Source organism: Hippopotamus amphibius, chromosome 7 (assembly GCF_030028045.1).
Source record: "Hippopotamus amphibius kiboko isolate mHipAmp2 chromosome 7, mHipAmp2.hap2, whole genome shotgun sequence".
Taxonomy (NCBI): domain Eukaryota; kingdom Metazoa; phylum Chordata; class Mammalia; order Artiodactyla; family Hippopotamidae; genus Hippopotamus; species Hippopotamus amphibius.
In genome coordinates, this window is record NC_080192.1 from 123,531,071 (window position 1) to 123,552,917 (window position 21,847).

The 21,847-nt window shown below is 36.3% G+C and overlaps 1 protein-coding gene and 1 non-coding gene across 5 annotated transcripts in view; one reads left to right on the forward strand and one right to left on the reverse strand.

The window, feature by feature from the left end:
• SPAST (spastin) overlaps nt 1-21,847 on the reverse strand; it is a 61,850-nt gene that overhangs the window by 33,165 nt on the left and 6,838 nt on the right. For 3 of the 4 annotated variants that reach the window (XM_057740767.1, XM_057740769.1, XM_057740770.1), the window contains 3 exons: nt 10,937-11,023; nt 9,158-9,241; nt 3,145-3,240 (listed from right to left, as the gene is read on the reverse strand). In XM_057740767.1, the coding sequence (XP_057596750.1) occupies nt 3,145-3,240; nt 9,158-9,241; nt 10,937-11,023 (267 nt within the window). The remainder of the gene's footprint in view (nt 1-3,144; nt 3,241-9,157; nt 9,242-10,936; nt 11,024-21,847) is intronic. The other variant, XM_057740768.1, reaches the window with a different exon arrangement.
• Nucleotides 17,734-17,806, forward strand: TRNAW-CCA (transfer RNA tryptophan (anticodon CCA)). The gene has a single exon. It is a non-coding gene; the product is annotated as a tRNA-Trp (tRNA).

Sequence of the window (21,847 nt, forward strand, 5' to 3'; positions counted from 1 at the left end):
GTCATCTGATTTAGTAATTTCTATTGATCTAGGTTCAAGGTCACTGAATCTTTCATTTGACATCTCCAATCTGCTGTTGAGGCTATCTAGTAAATTCTTTTATTTCACCAACTGTACTTTTCAACTTTAAAACCTCCATTATTTTTATTGTTTAGTTTATATGCTCTGCTAAGATTGCAAGTTTGTTAACAGATGCCATATTTTCTTTTAATTCCTTAAGCATATTTATAATGGCTGCTTTGAAGTCTTTATCTGCTAAACTCAACATGTGGGCTCAGGCAAGAATCAGTTTCAACAGACTGATTTCTCTTGAGTAAGGGTCACATTTTCCTATTTCTTTGCATGTCTAATAATTTTTACTTGAAAACTGACACTGTAGATAACACATAAAGTAGTAAGCAGACCGCGGCATATCTATTTCCTAGGAGAGAAGTAACTCATCCAAGTGAAACATCACAGAATGTTCCATAAGTGGGTGACACTGATGAACTAGGCATGGATGAGCCAGCTGATTCGCTAAGGCTCAATGGGTATCAAACACCAGTGCTGCATAAATTAACTGTGAGGCCAATATATCCCCCCAACAAGAAAAAAGAATAGGACAGATAATTAGGGATTTAAAATAAGATAGCATGAATTTTTTTTAATGGGTCCCAGAAGAGAAAGCTTCTTTTGTCCCCCAACATGACAGAAAAATACAACGGGATCTCACATGTGGAATTAAGCAGAAGAAAACCAAGATAACGAGGGAAAGGCATAAGAGCTCTTCAGGGCTAGAAAATTTTGCTGTTTTATCCTGGTAGGATTATTAGGATCTCAAATTTGTATTTTGGAAACTTCACTATTTACAAATTGTACATTTTTTTTGTTTTAAATAATTTTATTTATTGGCTGTGTTGGGTTTTCGTTGCTGCACGCAGGCTTTCTCTAGTTGCTGAGAGCGGGGGCTACACTTCATTGTGCTGTGCAGGCTCCTCACTGTAGCGGCTTCTCTTGTTGCGGAGCACGGGCTCTAGGCACGTGGGCTTCAACAGTCGTGGCACATGGGCTCTAGAGCACAGGCTCAACAGTTGTGGTGCACGGGCTTAGTTGCTCCACGGCACGTGGAATCTTCCCAGAGCAGGGCTCGAACCCGTGTCCCCTGCATTGGCAGGCGGATTCTTAACCACTGCACCACCTTGGAAGTCCCATGGTACATTCTTATATTTCTTTGTTTTTTCAAAAAGTTCATGATGAAAATGCCAGCCCTTCACAGTAATGCTAAAAGACACAGATAAAATACTTCTCTATACTTGAAAAGGTTATTTTAAATCAGATAAGTTAGGAATGGGGAAATTAATATAGTTACTAAGGTGGGGCTCTGTACTAGAAGATCAAACTAGAGTGAGAACTCATTAAGGGAGAGGTGAAGCCACAAGGGAAAGAGTTAATGACCAACTGTCTCTTCCATCCAAAGAAATCCACTCACACTATTTCTTCTTTATTGAAATCTTGTTCACTGCAGCACTATTTACAATAGCTAGGACATGGAAGCAACCTAAATGTCCATCAACAGAGGAATGGATAAAGAAAATGTGGTACAGCAACTAAGACCTGGTGCAGCCAAATAAATAAATAAATAATGAAATATATATATATATATAAAGATGTGGTACATATATACAATGGAATATTACTAAGCCATAAAAAAGAACGGAATAATGCCAAATGCAGTAACATGGATGGACCTAGACATTATCATACTGAGTGAAGTAAGTCAGACAGAGAAGGACAAACATCATATGATACCACTTATATATGGAATCTAAAAAAAGGGTACAACTGAACTTACCTACAAAACAGAAACAGAGTTACAGATGTAGAAAATAAACTTATGGTTACCAGGAGGTATGGGAGGGAGGGATAAACTGGGAGACTGGGATTGACATATACACACTACTATATATAAAACAGATAACTAATAAGGATCTACTATATAGCACAGGGAAATCTACTCAATACTCTGTAATGGCCTATATGGGAAAAGAATCTAAAAAAGAGTGGATATATGTGTATGTATAACTGATTCACTTTGCTGTACACCTGAAACTAACACAACATTGTAAACCAACTATACTCCAATAAAAATTTAAAAAGCAAACAAAAAAATAAATCTTAAAACTTTTTTTTTATTACATATGAGAAAAGAAAGCAGTTGTCTTATAGCCTATACTAAGGGTTTTCTGCTACAATTTGAACAAAGTAATATTTACTTTAATAAAATTTAAGCCCTGGACATAGGACGAATTCTGAAAAAGTTACCAATAAAACTAAACAAGACGTCAGAGAACCTAGGAAATGAAGATTCCTACCACCCAAACAAAGCAAAAGAAAAAAGCATTTAATTTTCTGCAGGAGTTGATGTGATGCCCAAAGTTTATGGAAAACAATTTTACCCCATAGTAAATAATAGTATTCTAGGGGACTTCCCTGGCAGTCCAGTGGTTAAGACTCTGTGTTTCCACTGTAGGGGGTGAGAGTTTGATCCCTGGTTGGGGGATCTAAGACCCCCATATGCCACGTGACACAGACAAAAAAAAGAAAAAAAATATATATATAAACGCACACACACGCATATATATGTATTTTATATATATACAGTATTCTAATGTTCCTCCTAACTATGTGAACTCAGCTTCAAACTTTTTCTAACAGGTGCTATGATACAGCATTCATGTATTGTATAAATGAATACGTATATGCATTGAAAACTGGTAAATAACAAAGAAAAATTAACATTTCTCTCAAAAAACACCATTTCATAAAAACTTGGTAGTTACCCACAGAAAAAAACACAAAAGCTCAAAATAAGATAGAAACAAAAGAACATATTAATAGTTTAGGAAAATGAACCTTCATATTTATAATCTCAAAAACTGGAGGTTGTAAAATATGCAAATATAACATGTTGAGAATGGCTATGCCCTATTTGTTACATGCTTACACACCATGAATGATAAGGATACTGTATTTTCCACACAGTCCTGTGCAAACAAAACAAATCAAATCTACCACTATAAAATCAAATCAACATTATCAGGTTAAGGAGGACTCTGCTTTGCACGCAAGCTTTATTATTTTACATGTTAGTTAACCTAAACCCACCTGACTGGAGATGTCCATTGCGGCATGTCAAGTTAGTACTGTCATTATAGACGTCCGTTTGTGACTTGGAAAATTGCAAAACTGGCTGCAGCTTCTCTATGCAACAGAGGGGCGTAAAAAAAGAAAAAAATAAACAAAAAGAAAAAAATACAAGATAACAAAATAAAACGTATATGTGAAAATGAAAAACGATTCAAGGTGTTACAAAGTTATTAAATAATGAAGGGTTTGGCATTTATATAAAATTATCTTTAACAACATAATTAGTAAAAACTCAGACATTAAAATAGCAACAGAAATGAACAAGTGAATGACTATGTTCAAAATATGCATTATTCAGATTTAGTAACCTGAGACAATTCTGCATCACTACTACCACCAGAAAATATTTCCTGAATGTCTAATATGTCCAAATCATTGTGTAGGGAGAGCAGGATAAAGACAGAAAGAGAGCATTAAAAAGGCTTTACAGAGGAAGTAGGCCATGAGTTGGTTAGGATCTGAAAAAATTTTTTAAAATTAAAAAAAAAAAAGGGACATTTAAGAAAGGAGAAATGGCAAAGAATGAAACTGTAAGGAGTGTCTAGGAAATGCCATATTCAGCTACATTAACATACGTCAGGCAAAAAATAAATGGAATAAGCATGCTGCAGAACTGTGTGTACAGTACCCTACCATTTATTTAAATACACACATGTATACTTGTATATATGAAAATTATCTCTAAAAAATCCGCGGAGAAACTGGTAATACCAGCTGTCTCTGGGGATGGGAAATGAGTAGCTGGGGCGCAGTATGGAATGGATGCTTTTCAAACTTAAACTTCTGAAGTTTTGTGGCATGTGCATATATTACTTATTTTAAATTAATCAAAGATATTAGAGGATTATCTTAACCCTATCCCCACTTCAAATAACAACAAATCCTCTCAAGATCTGGGTCTCTATGTCTGAAGCCCAAGAGTGTAGCAGTTTGAGCTCCCCTGCCAGTCTACATCACTGCTGCACTCTCTCCCCAGTCAAGTCAATCCATATTGTTAGCTGACGAACACCATGCTCTACCACTTACTCACTAGTACGAACTTGCTTTAGCATCAGTTTTCCAAGGGTCTCAAGGGTTAAATAAAATAATACATGAAGTACTTGCTCTCTCATTCATAACAAGGCTCACTTTTGACCATATTTATTGTGTTGAAAAACACTCCAAGTTATCATTACTGATTCTCTTCTCTGGCGCTAAGAAGACAAGAATACAGGCAAAAATGTACCACGTATATATATACTAGCTCTCTTAAACTTTCATTTCTAAGGTCAGACAAGCAGGCGCCGTGCTTGGTTTGTGGTACCAGCACACATACCTCTGGGACAGGTTAAATAGCAGCTACCCTTTCTGTACAAAGCACAAAGCACTGCACAGCTTTTGTACCCTAGAATTGGCTGATACAATATACCCTGGAGCCTTTTTTCTGTTGTTAGTTAACAGGTAGGTCATCTGATTTTTCTCAAAGATAATACTCTTCAAATCACCATATTGAGAAAGAAAGCCTTTGTGTTGGTAAAAGACATAAATTAGAAAAAACTGATTTGTAACTGTTTTATCAGTCAACATTCTCATCAAAGAAATGTAACAAAAAGTTCACGTAAACATTCATTACACAATAAAAATAAACAAATTAAATCCTTAGTTTTGATAACTAATAACTAATAATAAAAAGCCATAGAATTTGCTTGCAGAGTTTAGATTTACATGCATGAAAACACACACATATACACAATAGCAGAACACAGCTAATGTGAACCTGCTCCAATTCATTTTTTTTAAAGTAAACTTAGTTTAATGTTTCTTTTTATTTTATTATTTTTATTTTTTAATGTTTCTTTTTAAAATGACTAAAGGTCACATAGATTAACCAATGATTTAAAATAAAACAAGTCACCTTGCTTCTTGATGCCCTCATGTGCAATCCCCACACAGTAATCTCAGTGATCTATTTATAAGGGAAATTTTACCACATAACTTGAGTGCTTAAAACCCTTTAGCAGCTTCCCATTACCCACAGATTAGCACTCAAGCTCCTTTAATATGACCAGCAGGCCCTCCACGATCTGCCTGAGCAATTCCAAATTCATGTCTCTACGAGCACCATGCTTTTCTTTGTCCCTGAGTCTATGTTCATGCTGTTAGTTTCTCCTGGAATATCTTTCCTCCCAAACATTAATAACTTTTAATTATTTTTTTTAAATTCCCACTTTAGGTTTCACTTCTTCCAGGAAGATTTCTCAGACACCTATTTTTCCATCCCTACAAAATATTTGCATATCTCCATTCTGCAGTGATGATGATTTATCTATTTATGTCTGCCTCCCCCACTATATCAACAAGAGCCTTAAACATTTTATCCAATCTATCAATAAATCTGTTTGCTCAACCTTCAAATACAATCATAATCCAACCACTTGTTCCTCTTGATATCATCCTGGTACAAGCCTCCATCATTTTTCTCCTAGCTTACCACAACAGTTGTCCTACTTGCTCTCCTTGGTACATAACATACCCTTGCAACATCACAGCCAGAGGGATCCTTTTTAAATTGAAGTTAGATGATGTCATTCCTTTCCTAAAAATCCTTGTAACTGCTCCCCACTTCACTGCTGGTAAAAGCTCAGATCTTCACAGTGGCCTGCAAGGTCCTGTGTATTGTGATGACCACCCCACCCCCTACCCCTGTGCCCTTAGTCCTCTGACTTCATCTCACTCTTCCTGCTGTGGCACACTGGCCTCTTTGCTCCTCGTGTGTTTTCTTAAGGCTGTGCATCAGCTCTTACTTCTCCCCATATCATTCTTCTCCCAGATACCTACAAGCCTAATTCATGTCAACTTCTCAACGAGGCATACCCTGACTATCCTATTTAGAACTAAAAACCCAGACTACCTCCCATCTACTCCTAATCCCCTGTACTGTGCTTTCTGCTGTCTTTTCTCCATATATTTATCATATGTTATCCTTCTAGCACATGGAATAACTTATTTATTCTTTATGTTTATTGCCTACTGTCAGTATTCCCCCTGCAGGAATATAAACTCTATGATACAGGGATCCTTGTCTATATCCTAAGTGCCTAGAACATGATAACCACCCAATATATATTTCCAGAGTTAAGAAATAAATTCAGTTTATATCCCTTGGCACTATACCTGGTACAAAGTGAGGACTTAATAACTGGATATTGAATGAAGCTAACTTTTTTTTAAAAAGGGTAACTGCCAAGAATACCAAGATGCCAATGCCAAAATTATCTTTTTATCTATAGTAGGTTTTACACTTAAGCTTTGCTCTGAGATTCACTATCACTAAATTGAAGATATATAATACATATGAACTCTTCCCATCTTTATCAGAGGCTACATCCTCTCAAACCAGTCTGTATGGGGAACTCCCAGTATCATTCTCCAACCTAATTAGATACCTATCAGGCATCCCACCTCTGAAAAGCTCCATTTTTTAACCAGCACATAATACACAAACATGCTCTACTATGCACTTGTGCACACTTCTTTTTTCTACTGTCTTTGGTATATAACTCCCAGACATTCTGAGTTCACAGAAGACAGCAATATGCTGATGATGTCTTTCATTCCACTCTTCTTTTTTTAAGTAACGTCTCTCATGAATGGACGTAAAGCAGTTTTGAGGATAACAGACAACAACATCCAAATATTAATTCTATTAATGTCTGGCTTCATGTTACATTATATATATCCTCTTTTTGTCCTCTCCTCTAATAACATGAATAAAAAATTACTAAGTTGCATTTGAAGACAAGTCTATGCATTGATGAGCTGCTTCTAATGTTTTACTGTACCACAACTTTAAATACTGACAAAAGATAAAAACAAACTATCATTCAATTTGAAACACGTTACAAAATGTTCCATAATCAAACGTAATCTGTATCACATATATTGATACTTTGTACATATACTGAAAGGTGTGATAGCTAAAATACATAGAAAGGACCAACTAGAATTAGATAATTATTTTACTACCACCCTTGATGTAACATGTAATTTTATTTGAAACAGTAATAACCTTCACTTAGGAAGTAAGAATGCAAAACTCTGTCAGCCACAGAAGGCAGGAGAACATTGCCTTGTTAGCTATCTGAAAATAGTAATGGTTTCTTTTTCAAAAATGTGGCGCAAAAAATTATAAACACAATGGATCATATAAGAATGAATGAATGAATAAAATACATATGTATATGTATGTACACAAAAGCAGGAGTGGTAATTACACACAGGTAAGGAGATGAACAAAACCCAGCATTTTTGAGTACTTACTATGGGTTAGGTTCCTTCAACAATTCATTGGTCACAAATATGGTGAGATAATAATTATTAGCCCCATATTACAAATGAAACAAAGAAGACTCAGACATGCTAAATAACTTATCAAAATCACAGAGCGACAAATAAAGCCTTCTGTTTATCAAGTTTCTACTCTTTTTTTTTTTTTTTTTTTAAGTTTCTACTATTTCTATCACATCAAGCTATGGTAGAACCACCCAAGAAGGGTGGGTTTTAGTTCTACTTTTTTGAGGGGTAGATTTACCTTAAGAATATATTTTTAAAACCTATACCATTAAATAGAAGATGAGAAGTTTCTCTTTACAAACCTTTTCCAGCTGATGAATGCAGAAAGAATGACAATTATAACATCACTAGGCATAAGTCATCAACTGCTGCTAACACAAGAAATACTGATGGATAAACACAAAATCACCTATTAAGTATCTTATCATTAAAAAATAAAAACCTACTTTCAATCCAATTAAGGCTCTATATCCAACTAGCAATTTACAGGGAGAACAAGAGAACATGTTAAAAGATAGCATGGAGATGCATGCAGCAAAAGTCAGACTGTAGGAAACACTATGTGGCAAAGATCTGGTTCATCAACAAATAAATTGCAAGAAACAGAAAAAACAGATTTGTATATTAAAAAAAGACATATAGTATGGATCTTTTTGAGATCCTGATTCAAATAATTAAACTATAAAAAAAAGTAGGAGTTATTAAATTATGAGATGCTGACTGCATATTATTTATACATTATATATAAATTTGGAAACTGACCTTTTTTTGGGCCATTACTTTCATGTTTATGTTAGTACTAAAAAAATTATTGGTTATTTTTTAGCTGTGATAATGGTATTTTGGCAATTTTTTTTCTTTTTTGCACTCATGTCCATGATCCCATTTAATACAGCTTCCCCAAAGGGAGGAATTATTACCTTCATTTTATAATGAAATGAGTTTTCTTTTTGAAGCTCTGTTCTAATTACAAATTAAAGTGAAAACTAGATACACAGGAATTAAGGGAAGGAGGGAAAGAAGGGAAAGGTTAGAAACTACATCTCCTCACTTTGGCAATTTTATTTTTAAAGCATCTTTATCTCTTAAATGAAATACTTTTAAATGAAATAAAAAGATATCAAGAAATTATTTCAGAATAGTAATATCAAGGTGGGGAAAGTGGACAGGATATAAACTGTGATTGGCAAACTTTTTCTGTAAAGAGCCAGATAGTAAATATTAAAATATTTTTAAAAGCTATATATTAAAAAGTTTTGCAGGCTGTATGATGTCTGTATCAACTACTCAATTCTGTCACTGTAGCATGAAAACAACCAGATTAATATATAAAGGAATGAGAGTAGCTTTGTGCCAACTTACAAAAACAGGCAGTGAACTGGGTTTAGCCCATAGGCTATAGTTTGCCAGTCTCAAATCACAGCCAACAATGAGTTGATAATTATCAAAGCTGAGTGACGGATAATTAGTTCAATACACTCTTCTGTTTTGTATACGTTATAAATTTTCATAAGTTAAAAAAAAGCCTAGAACACATTTTCAAGATCATTGATTTATTTCCATGTGCAGATTTAAAGTTTCATTCAAACACAGATTTCAAATACATCTCATTCCAGTTATATAACTCATTAATTGATACCTAATAGCTGTAAACGGTCCTTGGCCATAACCAAATTAGTCATCATTTTAGCTTGAAGGCGTCTAGCTCTTTCACACTGTTCACCTGAAAGAAAAAGCAGAAGAAAAGAATTAAAATATCTACATTTACCTACTAATACTTCTTCAAGATAAATAATCACACCAACTGATCTCATGGGGAGTCATAGTCTTTATAAAGAAATTAATAAAATATCACTTTCAAATAATATCTTAAAAAAATCATTTACAGTTCCTTATGATGGTTTCAGACCTACTGTGGTATTTCATAGATTTCATGGGTTTTGAGACATATTTTTCCCCCTAGATTTAAAAATCTTTGAAATTGGGATGTTTTAAAGCCTGTGCCAACCTACTAATGCTATCAGCCAGGCTGCAGTCATAACACAGTTTGTCACTATTTCCATACAAAAATTTGGTCATAGATGCTAAGACTTCCATTACAGCTATGTCTAAATAAAATTAAGATAGCATATTCAATAAGGTTAAAATTCAAATTCTATGTGATAAGAGAATGTGTCATAGTTTAATTGACTTTTTTCTCTTAGTGGTACAACTGAAGGCATATTTGACTCAATGAAATACTATTTTTCTTATAACGAACTCATTTTCTTCTCTCCTTCTACGCATTTGACAAAAAACAGCAAATATATTTTGTACATAATTCATAAAGTCATGCTCATAAACTCATGAAAAGTCTCCAACACCCAGCTTCCCATATTTACTTGTTCTATTCTGCTCTTTTTATACAGGAGACCAGTAGCGAGAGAAACAGTCAAAATAAAAAAAGAGAGGAAAAAAACATGGTAAATATTGGACACATTATAATTATTGGAGATCAGCTGATGTAAGTTATAGAATCAGCCAGCCAGATAAAATATCCACAAGGTGGACTGATCCATAAGGCTAAGATTCTTAGCCTACATATTATAATTTTTGCTTCTGAATTTATTTTTGCTATGATAAGCTGAAGTACTTTACTGATTTAATAGTGGTACCCATATACCACACAATATTCACAGCACAGTAGTTAAGAATTCAGGCTCTGAAGTCAGACTACCTGGGTTCAAGTCCTGACTCTACCACTTCCTGCCTATGAGACCTTGGCAAGCTACTTAATTTCTTCGCACTTAAGGTTTTTCATCTGAAAACTAAGGGTAACAGTAGCAGCTTCAGAGTATAGGGCTGTGGTGACATTAAAAGAGATAACACATATGAAGCACATACAATGATGCTTGGGCACACAGTACGCATGCAAGAAATGTCTATATATTTAAAGATAATATTAGATTCTAATTTTTAATTTGACGTGACAGAAAAGTAAAGATGAGAAATAACTGCTTACGTTTGAATCAAAGTAAGCCATTACAGCTCATATTTTAACACGCAGGCAAGCACTACCCACAGTGCAGAAGGGAGTCTGTGCATTAACCACTCCTTTCCTGCTTCGGCAATGAGGAAAGGATGAAGTTTCAAAAACAGGGCTAAAAATTGGGTTAAAATATTATGAACAGTGGTTCCAAGGAGGACACAAGTAATACAATGGTTTTTGTCTTACTGCTATAGGTAATCAAGTTTGAGTATATCTGCTTATAACATCATTTTTAGCATAAGTAACAAAGCATTAACTGTAAGTCTACAAAGACTAACAATAACATTTAAGTCTGTTAAATACCTTTATTAAGATAAATGGATCTGAAATCAGCACAATTATGTGAATATAAATTCAAATGCTACTAAACAAATGTAAATATAACCTTACCTTGTCCTGTAACTACAACAGCTATTCCTTTTTCTAGTTCTTCAATACCTTTCTTATACCATTCCACAGCTTGCTCCTTTCGTCCTACTTTAAAATAGAAACAACTATTTGTATAAATCACAAGTATACCCTAAGAATACACTGAACATTTTCCAAAGCATGCCCTTATTAGGAGATACACGAAAAAAAGGATTGTGATCAAGTAAGTCTGAAAAATGTTATTCTGTGACTTCTTAGTACTTTAGCATCTTAATGTATATGTGGCTCTGCATGAGGGGGATATAGACATCAATGTTTCTCAAAATTTTAGAGCTGTGATTCCTTTATCATCTCATGGTATTGATGCTTATAACCACTGAAATGCTGTATTAGAAAAACAGATTTTATTCAAGAAGATTTCATTTTAAATAAATGATTTTTAAAAGATATACTGTTAAGACTTCCTAGGTGGCGCAGTGGGTAAGAATCTGCATGCCAACACAGGGGACACGAGTTCAATCCCTGCTCCAGGAAGATCCCACATGCCACGGAGCAACTAAGCCTGTGTGCCACAACTATTGAGCCTGTGCTCTAGAGCCTGTGAGCTGCAACTACTGAGCCCATGTGCCGCAACTACTGAAGCCCACGCACCTAGAGCCCGTGCTCTGCAACGAGAGGCCACCGCAATGAGAAGCCCGCGCACCACAATGAAGAGTAGCCCCTGCTCGCTGCAGCTAGAGAAAACCCATGTGCAGCAACGAAGACCCAACACAGCCAATAAAAAAATTAAAAAATTAATTAAAAAAAAGATATACTGTTAGAAAAAATAAACATGATTTCAATAATAGTGAAGAAAAAAAGCACTGTTTAATCTAACTGTATTCAAATATGATGTAATATGTTCATTGTTGGGTGCTCCTTCCTAGAGTTAGCTTTTATTCAATAAATGACTGCACCACGAGAACTAGTACACGAGATTGCAAGTGGCCATTTAGTAACACATTTCTATTTTCTTTGAAACATGACAACATTTATTCTTGATCCAAAATTAAGCTTTAAAAGGACATAAAAATTCAGTATAATCAAAATATGTGTAGGATATTTCCTTGAAGTGGTAACAATTATATGCAAATTTTATTGTTTTTAAAAGTTAATTTCTTAGTCCTTGACTCTGTAAAGCCTCATAAGTGGCTAATAAATCTAGACACAGTAAAGCAAAGGTGGAAATCATCCACAAGAACTGTTTTTCATTTTTCCCAACTCATGTCCCTATTTAATCAAACAAAAATTCCCATGCCATTCTTTAATACTTTGAAATTTCAAAATCAATAAAATATGACTCTCTTGACAAAGTCTTATTATAAACACTACACACAACAAATAAGAAATGCTGTCCCATCATGAGTGTGTACCTCCTACCCACCTTCCTCTGCTCCCCCAAATAAATCACTAACTAGATTCAGCCCCTCAGTCAGGGTAATAATTTCTCACCTATTACAGTGCCATTAGTATTTTACACAGTGTTTGTTCCAGGGTAAGTGCTCAATAAGTACTAGATAAATGACACTTGAAGAAATTATTAAGAATTTGTTGTAAGTCAATTCAAACTATTTGGATGCTTACCTTTCAGTTTTTTATAAAGAAAACATCTCTTTATATGTATTTTTGGTTTTTTAAATTTAGAAAAGGGGTAAATTACAGAAAACAATAAAATAGTATTTGCATTCTGAGTGGTGGGAATATTGGTAACAACGTCATATTTGCTTAAATATTTAAAAAATAAAGTACCATTTAACAGATAAAATAGAAGTTCCTTTTTGTGCCTCTTCCCATTCTTATGTTCCTTTCCTTCCCAGAAACCACTATCATGAACTGAGTGCCTATCTTACTTATATATTTTTTTCTATTGTTCTTATTTATTTGTATCATTTTATTTTAAAATTTTACATTGTTTTTGAGATCTATGTTGCTATGTAGAGATCTAGTTCATTCATTTTGACTTCTGTATAATAATATATATCATTTATTCAACTATTTCCTATTAAAACATGTGTGTTGTTTCCAGTTTTTCAATATTTCAAATAATGTTGCAATAAACATTTTTGTACCTGTCCCTTTATGTACATGTGCCAATTTCTCTAGAGTATATGCTTAAGAAGTAGAACTGATTAGTTCATCACATATTCTCCCTTTAACAGAAAACAACAAAATGCTTTATGAGAATGCTTTTGCCAATTTATACTCCTAATAGCAGTGTATGACAATTCTCACGGGCAACATCTGAACAAAATCTTTTTTTAAAAAAAATAAAGTAGGCTTCTGTTTTTTTTTTAATTAATTTTATTTATTTATTTATTTATATTTATTGGCTGCATTGGCTCTTAGTTGAGGCGCGTGGGCTTTCTCTAGTTGCAGAGAGTGGGGGCTACTCTTCATTGCAGTGCACAGGCTTTTTACTGTAGTGCACAGGCTTTTTATTGCAGTTGTTTCCCTTGTTGCAGAGCACGGGCTCTAGGCATGCAGGCTTCAGTAGCTGTGGCGCATGGCCTCAGTAGTTGTGGCTCGCAGGCTCTAGAACACAGGCTCAGTAGTTGTGGCACATGGGCTTAATTGCTCCGCCGCATGTGGGATCTCCCCAGCCCAGGGATCAAACCTGTGTCCCCTGAATTGGCAGGCAGATTCTTAACCACTGCGCCACCAGGGAAGCCCTGAACAAAATCTTTTAAGGAGTTTTACATTACATGAAGGTAAATGAAATGACTGATTACAAATAAACTCACATGCTCAATAATTACTCAAATACCTAACATTGTTGGTAACAGGAAGTTGATTTACTGCATTATTTGAATCTCCTAAGTCAGTATGACAGTAGAAAATGCATAGATATTTCTTACCTAAAAGTATAAGATCACTAGAGAAAGGACAGACATATAAATCAATGGAACAGAAGTCCAGAAATAGACTCCACATATATCACTGATTTGACTTTGACAAAGATGACAAGGTAATTCAATGGAGAAAGAACAGCTTTTTCAAAAAATGATGCGGGAATAAAAGATGCCCATATGCAAAAAAACTTCATATGACATACAAAAATTAACTTGAAATGGATCACTGACCTAAATGTAAAACCTAAAAATATAAAATTTATAGAGGAAAACATAGACGAAATTCTTTGTGATCTTGGCTTAGGCAGACACTTCTTACAACATAAACCTTTAGAGGAAAAAATTGATAAACCGGGCTTCATAAAAATTAAAAGCTCCTGCGCTTCAAAAGACAGAGTTAACAATGTAAATGACAGGCCACAGACTGATTGCGAGAAAATATTTGCAAAACAACATGTCTAATAAATGTCTTGCAACCAGTATATAGAGAACTCTTACAATCCAATGATTTTTTAAAAAGTCATTTAAAAAATAGTGTGCAGGGCCTCCTAGGTGGCGCAGTGATTAAGAATCCGCCTGCCAATGCAGGGGACATGGGTTCGATCCCTGCTCCAGGAAGATCCCACATGCTGAGGAGCAACTAAGCCCATGCACCACAACTATTGAACCTGCGCTTTAGAGCCCGTGAGTCACAACTACTGAGCCCATGTGCTGCAACTACTGAAGCCCATGTGCCTAGAGCCCGTGCTCCTCAACAAGAGAAGCCACCACAACGAGGAGCCCACGCACCTCAACGAGGAGTAGCCCCCACTCACCGCAGCTAAAAGAAAGCCCGCGCACAGCAAAAAAAGACCCAACACAACCAATATTTTTAATAAATAAAAAAAATAGTGTGCAAAAGATCAAAGCATACACTTTACCAAAGAAGAGACATAAATGGCAAATAAGCACAAAAAAAGATGTTCAACATCATTAGCTGTTAGGGAACTACAAATTAAAACTACAAGATTTTGGGACTTCCCTGGTGGCACAGTGGTTAAGAATCTGCCTGCTGACAAAAGGAGACATGACCAACATGAAGAAGTAAAGGAGGGAGAGGGGCAGTTCCACAGTAAGCCGGGGAACAAAAAAGAATGAAAGAATGCCATTGGAGCAACATGGGTGGACCTAGAGATTATCATACCAAATGAAGGAAGGCAGAAAGAGAAAGACACATACCATATGATATCACTTATATGTGGAATCTAAAATATGCCCATCCAGGGTTAAGACTCTGTGCTTCCAATGCAAGGGGCACAGATTCGACCCCTGGTTGGGGAACTAAACTAAGATCCCACATGCCACATGGCTCAGCCAAAAAAAGAAAAATTAAGAGACAGATATAGATATATATGGTACAAATGAACTTATTTACAAAACAGAAACAGACCCCCTCAGACATAGAAAATAAACTTATGGTTACCAAAAGGGAAAGAGGGTGGGGGAGGAATAAATTAGGAGTTTGAGATTAGCAGATACAAACTACTACATATAAAATAGGTAAACAACAAGGTCCTATTGTATAGCACAGGGAACTATATTCAATATCCTATAATAAACCATAATGGAAAAGAAAAAAAAAAAATCTGCCTGCCAATGCAGGGGACATGGGTTTGATCCCTGAGCTGGGAAGATCCCACATGCCTCAGAGCAACTAAGCCTGTACACCGCAACTATTGGGCCTGTGCTCTAGAGCCCACAAACCACAACTACTGAAGCCCTCATGCCACAACTGCTGAAATCCATGTGCCTACAGCCTGTGCTCTGCAACAAGAGAAGCCACCACAATGAGAAGTCTGAGCACCACGACTAGAGTAGCCCCTGCTAACAGCAACTATAGGAAGCCCATGTGTAGCAATGAAGACCCAATGCAGCCAACAACAACAACAACAAAAAAAACCTACAAGATTTTAACTTTTGAACAGTATAATTCATTATACTACAAGTATAACGAATTCCTTATATATTGTATTTGCAGGTGTGACTACAAAATGATACAGCCATTCTGGAAGAGTTTGGTAGTTCCTCATGACATTAACATATACTTACCACATGACCCAGCCCTTCTTCTATGTATTTACCCTAAGAAATAAAAACATCAAAGACCTGTACATGAATGTTTACCAGCTTTACTCATAAGGGCTAAAAACTGGAAACCACCCAGATGTCCATCATTTAGTGAACATACTAACAAACTGTGGTACAACCATACATAGAACACTACTCAGCAATAAAAAGGAACAAAATACTGTACATGTAGAAACATAGATGAATCTCAAAAAAATGCTAAGTGAAAAGAGCCAGACACAAGAGGCTACACACTGTATGATGCCATTTACATGACATTCCGTGAAGACAAAGCTATAGGGACAGATCAGATTAGTGACTGCCAGAGGCTAAGGGGGAGGGCAAAGGGACCGACTACAAACAGGCAATAAACAGGCACAAGGGAGCTCTTGGGATGATAAAACATTCAATTTATTGATTGTAGTGATGGTTTACACAACTCTGCCAAAACTCACTGAACTATAGATCCCTAAAAAGAGTAAACTTTCTGTATGTAAATTATACCTCAATAAATCTGATTTTTTAAAAATGCAATACCCCAACATTTATGTGTAAGAACATTAGTTGTGACTTGGATTATAACACCAGAACTAAAATATTGATTACAAGAGTAAGATTAGAAGAGAAAAACTAGAAAAGTGTTTTAAAAACATCTGCTTGAAGGGATCAGAGAGTTTTCAAAACAGTATGAAAATTACTAAAATTTGGAAGGAGGGACCATTTCATAGCCATTAGGATGGCTATTTTAAAAAATTACCAAAATATGGAAAAGAGAAAAGCCAACAGAGGTGAGCCTACCATTTGGGGCACTTTTCTGCTTGAAACAATTGTCAATTCTGAATGCAAACGTGACCAAGAAACTAATGGCTTTCAGCCGACTCACAGAACTAAGCTGACAAAAAATGAATTCCAGGTCATGCCCAGGAGAACTGGTGGCAAAAATTCCAAGATTCTGGTTGGGACCCTGACTCACTGAAGAGTCATGAACTAGGCCAGCCTGCACAGGGCTGAAACCCACACTCAAATAACTTCAATCCCTTAAATTAGGGGAAACTACAAGCCCATAAGCTCCGATGATCACCCTTTTGACTAAAGTTTTTTATTTTTATTTTTATCTTGGCCTTGCCATGCAGCTTGTGGGATCTTAGTTCCCTGACCAGGGATTGGACCTGGGCCTCGGCAGTGAAAGTGCCGAGTCCTAACCACTGGACTGCCAGGGAATTCCCCCTTTTGACTAAATTATGGCAGAAAAATCAAACCTTACAATGGTCTCCAGCACACAAAAGGCCTTTATGAGACTTTAACAATTCTTAGTTTCCCCTGTACATTTCCCTCTTTCCTATATGGGCCCCAATAACATTCAAACTCAACCAACCAGACTACATCAAATCAAGAGAAGAATGGGATGGCAGAAACTCACAATCAATGGTGGTAGTTGTAGTTTAAATTATTAGCCAATAATCTGATCTACAAGTGAACTACATAATCTAGGACCAACAACTGCCCAAGGGTCAAATATAGTCAACTGTCTGTTTTTGTATATAAAGCTTTACCGGATCACACTCTCTATATGAGAGTGTTGAACAGTTGTGAAGGAGCATTTGAAATATTTAATAAATGGTTCAACAAAAAAACCAAACAAATGCAAAAATGGGCAAAGGACTTGAACAGACATTTTTCCAAAGAAGATACACAAATGGCCAATAAGCACATGAAAAGATGCTCAACATCATAAGTTGTTAGGGAAATACAAATCAAAACTATGATGCAATACCACTTCACATTAAACTAGGTTGGCCATTATTTAAAAAACAAACAGGGACTTCCCTGGTGGTCCAGTGGTTAAGACTCCCTGCTTCCAATGCAGGAGGCACAGGTTCGATCCCTGGTTGGGGAACTAGGATCCCACATGCTGAGTGCTGCGGCCAAAAGATAAAAAAGTAAAATAAAGATTAACAAACAAACCTTGAAACTAACAAATGTGGAGAAACTGGAAACCCTTGTGCACTGGTGCTGGGAATGTAAAAATGCAAAGCTGCTGTGGAAAGCAGTTTGGCAGTCCCTCAAAAAATTAAACATAATAATTATCATACGATCCAGCAATTCCACTCCTAGGTGGCTACTCAAGAGTATTGAAGGGACTTCCCTGGTAGTGCAGTGGTTAATATGCCTGCCAACCTAAAAGTCCATCAACAGATGAATGGATAAAAAAGATGTGGTACATATATACAATGGAATATTACTCAGCTGTAAGAAGCAATGAAACTGGGACATTTGTAGAGACATGGATGGACCTAGAGACTGTCATACAGAGTGAAGTGAGTCAGAAAGAGAAAAACAAATATCGTATATTAACACATATATGTGGAATATAGAAAAATGGTACACATCAACAGGTTTGCAAGGCAGAAATAGAGACACAGATGTAGAGAACAAACACATGGACACCAAGTGGGGAGAGCGGGGAGGGTTGGGGGAAAATGAATTGGGAGATTGGGATACCAAATAGTACACTCTAAATATATGCAGTTCATTGTATTTTAACTGTATCTCAATAAAAGTTCTCTAAAAAAAAAAAAAAAAAAGAATCTGCCTGCCAATGTAGGGGACATAGGTTTGGTCTCTGGCCCAGGAAGATCCCGCACACCATGGAGCAACTAAGCTTGTGCACCCCATCTACTGAGTCTGCACTCTAGAGCCCGTGAGCCACAACTACTGAAGCCCACCTGCCTAGAACCTGTGCTCCACAAGAGAAGCCAATGCACTGAGGAGCCCACGCACCACAAAGAAGAGTAGCCCCCACTCACCACAACTAGAGAAAGCCCACGTGCAGCAACAAAGACCCAATGCAGCCAATAAACGAATTTATTCATTAAAAAAAAAAAGAGGGACTCAGAGACTTGTATACCATGTTTATAGCAGCATTATTAACAACAGATGGAAACAACCCAAATATCCATCAACAAATGAAGGGATAAACAAAATGCGGCATATACATACAATGGAATATTATTCCACCTCAAAAGGAATGAAATCAGTTACATGCTACAATACGGCTGATAAACACTGAAATGCTAAATGAAATGTCATACACAAAAGGACAGATGTTGTATGATTCCACTTATATGAGGTACCCAGAATGGACAAATTCATAGAGACAGAAAGCAGAACAGAGGTTATCAGGGACTGGGAGGAGGGGAGTATGGAGAAGAGGAAATGGGAGTTATTGTTTAATGGATACAGAGTTTCTGTTTGGGATGATGACAAGCTCTAGAAAAGGATAGTGGTGATGGTTACACAATACTGTGAATGTATTTAATGCCACTGATTTGCACACTTTAAATGATTAAAATGGCAAATTTTGTTATCTATGCTTTACCACAATAAAAGAAAATTACTAAATGACCCATACAGGCAGTTTGCTGACCCCTGGTATACAGCAATGAAAATGAACAATTATTGCCACAAGTAACCTCAAGGATTAATCTCAGAAGCACAATGTTGAGCAAAAGCAGCCATACATAAAAAGAACACATACTGTATGGTTTCATTTATAAAGCTCAAAATCAGGCAAAGTTGATTTATGGTGTAAGAAGTAAGGAATTGAAGATAACTTTGTGAAGGGTGGGGAAAGGTAGTGAGCAGAAGGGAGGATGAGAAAGGCAGGCTTCTGGAGTAATATTCTATTTCTTGACCTGGTGGGGTTTCAAACTGCTGTGTTCACTTTAATAATTCATTAAGCAATACACTAACTGTGCACTTTATGTATACTTTAATAAAAATATACTTAAAAACTGAAAAAAATAGAGGAGGAAGATTAAATATATTGAAATGGAAAGAGAGTCCCCATACATTAAGTGAAAAAGGTTACAGATCAGTTTCTGTGTAACGTGGTTCTTTTCCTCTAATGAATAAATATTTATGTTTATGTAGCTAGACAAAGTCAAGAAACTTATCAATAATCATCTCCCTAACGATAAGATTACAGAAGATTTTCACTGTCTATATTTGTGCATTATTTTAAGTTTTGAGTTGTGTTACTGTACAAGCAACAAAAATACTGATGATATCCATCCTTAAATAAAGATAAGAACAGTGGACTAGTTTGTGAATCATCTATTGCATCTTTTCATTCACATATGAGTGGTACCCAGATTGACACAAGTAAGATCAAAACATGAGTAGTGTGGGTAGAGAGAGACGATGTCAGTTTGCAAGTACGTGAGTTAGAAGACAGAGATTTAAATCCTTGCTTCATCATTTAATAGCTGTATGACACTGGGAAAGTCAGGCAATCTCTCTAAGCTTTAGTCTTCTTACCTAAAAACAAGATAACATTTCTTTTGCCTAACTCTGAGTTGTAGCAAAGATCAAATGAAACAGGGCATGGGATAATACTTTAATAAAGAGGTATGTAAAAATTACCTTTATCGGGACTTCCCTGGTGGTGTGGTGGTTAAGAATCGCCTGCCAATGCAGGGGACACAGGTTCGTTTCCTGGTCCCGGAAGATCCAACATGCCGCAGAGCAACTAAGCTGATATGCCACAACTACTGAGCCTGAGCTCTAGAGCCTGCAAGTCACAACTATTGAGCCCGTGTGCCACAACTACTGAAGCTTGTGAGCCTAGAGCCGGTGCTCTGTAACGAGAAGCCAATGCAATGAGAAGCCCACACACCACAACAAAGAGTAGCCCCAGCTCGTGTGCAGCAATGAAGACCCAACGAAGCCAATAAATAAATAAATAAATAAATAAATCTTTTTAAAAAATTACCTTTATCATACTTAGTAAATTTGTTGATAAATATAAATCCTTCTACTCCAGTTGTATTTTTGCTCATAAAGCCCACTGCTTTTAACTTATCTATTTAGTTCCTCTTAAGCATCATTCTACAAACAATTCCAGGGAATAAACAGATCTATTTTACTACACAATTTTCTGCTAGCAACTTGCAAGTGTTACATTAGAGGAGTAACAGGTATCTTTAAAAATCTTACAGGAGATTTTAATGTGTGCTAATCCACAATAAACCACAGAGACCATGAAGCATCAGACTAACAGCCCCCTGATTAATTTTCTCACAGTTCACTATTATAGAAAGAATCCTTTCTACTCTGTTTTAATTCAGCAAAAAGGCCATATTTGTTTTCATGTTCAAACTTCAAGGTTTATTTCTTTTTCTCTCTTCTTTCTTTAAATTTTATTTATTTATTTATTTATTTATTTATTGGCTGTGCGCGGGCTTTCTCTAGTTGCGGAGAGCGGGGGCTACTCTTTGTTGTGGTGCACATGCCTCTCACTGTGGTGGCTCCTCCTGTTGTGGACCACTGGCTCCAGGCGCGCAGGCTTCAGCAGTTGCGGTACATGGGCTTGACAGTTGCGGCTTTCAGGCTCTAGAGCGCAGGCCCAGTAGTTGTGGCGCATGGACAAGGTTTATTGCTGAAGTAAAGATTTATTTTTTCCTATTTAATTGGAAAGGTTCTGAATCCCATGTAAAGAAATCATTACAGTTTTCGACATTTTCTTTAAACCTTAAGAATTTCAACTGGGACTTCCCCAGTAGCACAGTGGTTAAGAATCCGCCTGCCAATGCAGGGGACATGGGTTCAAGCCCTGGTGCAGGAACATCCCACAAGCCACGGAGCAACTAAGTCCATGTGCCAACTACTTAAGCCTGCACGCCTAGAGCCAGTGCTCCGCAACAGGAGAAGCCACTGCAATGGGAAGCACACGCACCTGCAATGAAGAGTAGCCCCCACTCACCGCAAGTAGAGAAAGGCCACACAGCAACGAAGATCCAATGCAGCCAATGAACAAATAAATTAATTTAAAAAATGAGTTTCAATTGATTTATCTTCTTTAAAAGTCATTTGTATTTACTATGGATGGTGGGTAATTTTAACTTTTTTCTGTGCATTTTTGGTATTTTCCAAATTC